This window comes from Primulina huaijiensis, chromosome 7 (assembly GCF_012295235.1).
Source record: "Primulina huaijiensis isolate GDHJ02 chromosome 7, ASM1229523v2, whole genome shotgun sequence".
Taxonomy (NCBI): domain Eukaryota; kingdom Viridiplantae; phylum Streptophyta; class Magnoliopsida; order Lamiales; family Gesneriaceae; genus Primulina; species Primulina huaijiensis.
Window position 1 is genome coordinate 18,732,298 of NC_133312.1, and position 5,582 is coordinate 18,737,879.

General features: G+C 31.4%; 1 protein-coding gene across 1 annotated transcript; it reads right to left on the reverse strand.

Annotated features, from left to right (window-relative positions):
* Positions 1-1,414: 1,414 nt before the first annotated feature.
* On the reverse strand, positions 1,415-5,273 carry LOC140981112 (gibberellin 2-beta-dioxygenase 1-like). Its single transcript, XM_073447374.1, has 3 exons — positions 4,755-5,273; positions 4,256-4,598; positions 1,415-1,760 (listed from the first exon to the last, which is right to left on the reverse strand). The coding sequence occupies exons 1-3, from the start codon at positions 5,123-5,125 to the stop codon at positions 1,509-1,511; spliced, it is 966 nt and encodes a 321-aa protein (XP_073303475.1). The 5' UTR covers positions 5,126-5,273; the 3' UTR covers positions 1,415-1,508.
* Between the last annotated feature and the right edge of the window lie 309 nt (positions 5,274-5,582).

The window sequence follows — 5,582 nt, forward strand, 5'->3', positions numbered from 1 at the left end:
TTTTCAAGTAAAACGAGTAGTAGACATTTCAGTTGGTATCATAGCAACGTTCCTCCAAAGGGTTGTGCCACCACCAGTTCCGGAAATTTAAGTCGTCAAGCCTCAAGTCTGTAAGTTTAAATGTTTTAATGTTATCACCTGCATGTTACAATATGAAATAAGAAATTATATGATTTTCATGCATGCTGGCTTGTTGTGGAATTGGACATGTTTAAGAACTGGGTTAATGGCTTTAGGAAATGTTGAAAATGATTTGACTATATTGATTTTTGAGTTTTAGTACCGATGTTCTGCTTTTTTGGGTCATGAGTTAATCATGAAGATTATGAATGCTTTTGGGATATGTAGATTTTCCAAGAAAATACTGATGATTCGTGGTTACTAGTTGAGTTAATTTTTGAGAATTACATGTAAGGAATAATGATTCGAATACTGCGATGAACTTTAGAAGTATAAAAATGTATAATTTGGGATTTCAGGTTTTGATGAAAAGGTAAGATTGGTTACGAGAATTAATTTTGGGTTTAATAAGCGTAAAATTATTGAACGTTTTGTTATGGGAAACATGTACAATGGAATTAGGAATGCCAAGAACTTATGGGTTGATTGTAGAATTTTTGAAATTTAGGATGAATTGGTTAATTTTCGAGGAAATTAGGAATTAATTTTGTAATTGCTAAGAAATTTGGGGACTAGTTTAGCAATAAGTGAGAACTAAATGGTTTAAATGATAGGAGTTTTCGATGATTTAGGCTTGAAAAGATATTTAGACCATTGAAATATCTTGGGTATAATGCTATAAGGAACGGTAATCAAGGGATTGTAGAATGAATAAATATTGGCTTGAAAATCTAAGTATTAGTGATCAGGACTTGATTTGACGATCAAAGAAGGAGGAAGATACATTTGTAAGAAATTAGAAGAAAGACTATATCGGCTTAAAATCCGGAATAGTTTGGTGTCCAATGTTTTGAACACAAGGTAAATATTCTAAACATCATATGAATGTTTTTATTTCATACGACGCCCAAAGAAAGTTTTGAATGTCAAAACAGAAATTTTAAATTTCCGTTGAACATTATGTACGAGAAAAAAGTACTCCAACAAAGACAACATGTGCCTGAAATTTATGTATCACAAATGCCTGAAAAATTGGCACTCCATATATACCAACAAAATCAAGTATAAATGATATATTTACGTATCAACTATTTTTAACATATATACATTCTGACTCTGATATTATTTTAGAAATTAGTTTTGTAAGCGACGCAATAAGCTTGTACTTCACCGTTAGTAATAATTAAAAATGAGAGAGAACGAAAAACTTTCTTTGACAATGACACTATTTTTTCCCATTAGCGACATGATAGCTGTTATTAGCATTAAATCACAATATTTAAGACAAGGAAAACAAAAAAGTGGGTAATTAAATAGAGGCTTTTTCCATAAAAGGAACATTAAATTAAAGAGTAAAATGCTACAAATATTGTATGAGAAATTTGAAATTAAGAGGCCACAATTTTCTCAAAAAGGCCCAACCTATTATCAGCCAATCTTGACTGAAAAGCATATCTTTTGTACTCAAACCATGTAAACTCTTTGTACAAGCTATCTTCTCCTTTCACCAAAGATGGCAATGGTGCTATCTTCTCACTCAATGGTGGTCCTCCGAAGTAAATCATTGACACTCTTGATTCCTTCTTGTTGTTCACCACGACTCTATGTCTCACGCTCTTGAATCTTCCATTCGTCATCACCTATGGGTAATTTAGTCTGGATTTTTAGAATCAGATCGATAATATTTCCGGACAGCCAAGATATGATGTTTTTCACATATAAATCACACCCAGGGGCGGAGCCACGTGCTGCCTGGGTGGCCCAATTTTTTTTTTTTTAAAAAAAATTATATATGTAAATTTTGTATAATTTTAGAATAATATGATATTAGTCCGGGTAGATCAATTTAAAATATTAAAAGATTTTAGAGTTTAAAATTCCAACCCGGACAGAACCATATTTTTGGCTCCGTCACTGATCACACCCAATGACTTACCTATCCAAAAAAATTGACTATATATATTTTCATAAAATAATGAGAATGAAAAAATTAAATACCATCATTTCATTATCAAGATTTCACACACTTTTAACGAAATTGAAATTGTAGGACCATTATCGATTTGAACATGTCATTCAACGCGTATGGGCCACTTTCACATTCCCAATAATTGTATGAATTCATATATTGTGAGTTTATAATTAGTTCTAATATTAGTTGTTGGAAAATATCGATTTATATGTTTAGTTCTAGTATTAGTTGTAGAACAAGACTGTCTTTGTTGACTATTTGTTAACCATATAACTCAAATATTTTTTAAAATAGTTTAAAGATTAAAATAAAGGAATTGACGGTTAGATATTCTTTTTACCGATATCCTATCACGATATCATAATCATTTTAATGAAATTGAAATCGTAGGACAGTTAAAAAAATAGAATGCGTTTTCAACACATGTGGACTATTATTGTCTCTGTCCAGTCTATTTCTCAATAATTGCACAAATTCTCAATATATGTCAGTCAAGCACAAGATCGTCTCAACTTTTTAATTTGTACTAATCATGAGACGGATGATATAAACTATGCAACCTAATCACTTTCAATTCAAAATTACACGTTTCATGTAGGCAAAAACTTGTGTGAGACGGTCTCACGAGTCGTATTTTGTGTGACGGATCTCTTATTTGGGTCATCTATGAAAAAGTATTATTTTTTATGCTAAGATTATTATTTTTTATTGTGAATATCGGTAGGGTTGACCTGTCTCACAGATAAAGATTCTTGAGATCATCTCACAAGAGACATTATCTCTTTCATATATATGTTTTATGCAAGATCTTACTATCATTTTTACATATCCAATACACTATATATAAAGAATAATTTGTGGGATATGGTGTATATGGATAAATGGGCACAAATATTTAAGTGAATTAATGTCACTTGTCAATTAATACCAAGTTGTTGAAAGAATTTATTGAGATTCATCTAGTAGCTCTTCATTAAATAATTATAATTCCATTAAATAAGCGTGCATGGAAAACTTAATGGACACACATGCTAAATAATTGGAGTCAAATCTAACAACTATATATCATCGCAACCCAAAATATATACGTAATTTATTACACTCACATCACACGTCTTTGAAACAAGCGATTGAAAATAATAGGTCATGAATGATGTTGACCAATATTATATTTCTACGTACAAATCACAGTCAAGGTTTAAACGTTTAAAAAAAAAATTTATTTTAGTTATCCGAGGATGAACAATAGAGAGAATACGGGATCAGTCATTGTATTTATATTGTTAAATTTTAAGTTTAGTCGTTTTTTGATGTGATACGATGTGTTTCTACCGACATGACTGTCACTTGCAGTGTCACATTTGTCTTTCCGATGAAAATGATTAAAGTAAAAAAAATTGAAAAGTATATGTCTTGTATTGAAATTAATAATATAGATAACCAAAATTGTTAAGTAGTAAATAGAGAAATGAAAACTTTCCCAAGAAAATAACACATAATAAATTTTTATTAAGATTAATTCAAGAAATTTGAAGTTCAAAAAAACGCAAAAACACAGAACTTAATAATTGGTTGGAGGCAATGAAGAGTCCTAGTTCATTTTATGCCTATAATATTTTAGGCAAAAATTTGTATGAGACGGTATCACGGGTCGTATTTTGTGAGATCACAGATCTCTTATTTGAGTTATCAATGAAAAAATATTATTTTTTATGCTAAGAATATTACTTTTTATGGAGAATATCGGTAGGATTGACTCGTCTCACAGATAAAGATTCGTGAGACCGTCTCACAAGAGACATACTCAATATTTTATTATATTAAATTATTTTAATGTTAATATTTTTTAACTTTGACCAAATCATCGTGTTTTGGCAGTTAAATCTTACTTACGCTTGATTTAAGCTTTTCAGAATACATATTATACATGCAGTACTTTTGAATCTTTTTTACGTGAGTTTGAAAATTACCCTAGCTGAATTCTTTGCACATAGAAAATAGTAAAAAAAAATTTCATTTAATTTTTATCTAAATTCTAAAGACCTCAGATTATGTATGTGTTTTATTTAATTTAATAATTTATCACCAAAATTTCCTATCGATGAAACAATGATAAAAAAACGTAAGAATTGGTATGAAATTTAAAGAGAATTGAATGGTTACCTGCAAGGAGTCACCAACATTAATGAAGAAAGAATTCTGATCAGGAGGAATGGAAATCCAATCCCCATCTTTGAGAGAGATTTGGAGACCCGAAGTGTTATTGGATCTCAGCACAGAAAGGATCTGCGGGTCTGTGTGTTCTCCGAATCCAATCAAATTATTCTTGCCGTTGGATTCCGGGACAGGAGGGTAGTGATTCAGCCGGAAAATCGAGTCGCTCTGGTCATCCATTAGAAGTTTGCTCAGCACATTTCTTGGTTCGATCTTCAGTCCATCAGCCAGCATTTCAAGAATCTCGCAAGCCATTTTCCTCACAGCTGACACATATTCATTCAAAACCCGACTGAAAAAGAAACACATGAAAGAAACTAAGTGTGTTAGAATGTCAGATTTTGATTCAGATTAATCCAAGTTTCAGGGATGGAACGAAAGGTTACGTATTTCGGAATCGAATTCTAAGTTACCAAGTCTTTCTGGATCATGTTTCATAATTTCTCACCTGAAGTTTTCGTCAGCCTCGCCAAAAATGGATGAGAAACTTCGGCGGCTGGATTCGGTATTGGTCGTTAGGATCAAGTATTCCACCCAACCGAAATCGCCGCTGGAACCGATCATCTTGTTTCCATACTCGAAAAAGTGAGGAGCCACAGCTTTCTGTTTGACAGATAAAGGCAAAGAGAAGAAGTTTACAGCTTGGGCCTCCAAATTCGACATGTATTCAATCGGGACTCCATGGTTGATCACTTTAAAGAATCCAAACTCCTCGCAGGCCTTTACGAGCAGCGTCTTCGAATCGGGTTTCGAGATATCTATCAACGGGACGCCTGTGAACAATGTAGAGCAGTTCTTGTTGACGGAGAACTGTTCCATTGCTGGTTTTTGTTGGATATTAATTTTAGTTTGGATTGATATGCTATGGAATTTGTGTGATGAAGAAGAGAGAGTGATGTTAGTATAAAGAAGAGCTCATATATATTATTATATGTGTGTATATATATATATATATATATATATATATATATGAAAACATGACTTCATAGATTGCCTAATTATAGGAGGTTTTGGGGAGAGGATGACAGGGAAGATGAAGATTCTCTTAGCAAATGTCTTGGTATAATCATTGTACTTTTTTAAAAAATCAAACTGAAATTTAAATTTCTTTTTTATTTATTGTTTTGAAATTTTTTCAATATTTATCAGTAAATTTTACTTTTTAAAAAAATTATTATTAAATTAAAACAGAATTTCATGTATTCTACAAAATTTTAAATGATTTCTATTAATTATTGTTAATGCGAAATCAAAAAATGTTGACACAAATTCGAAA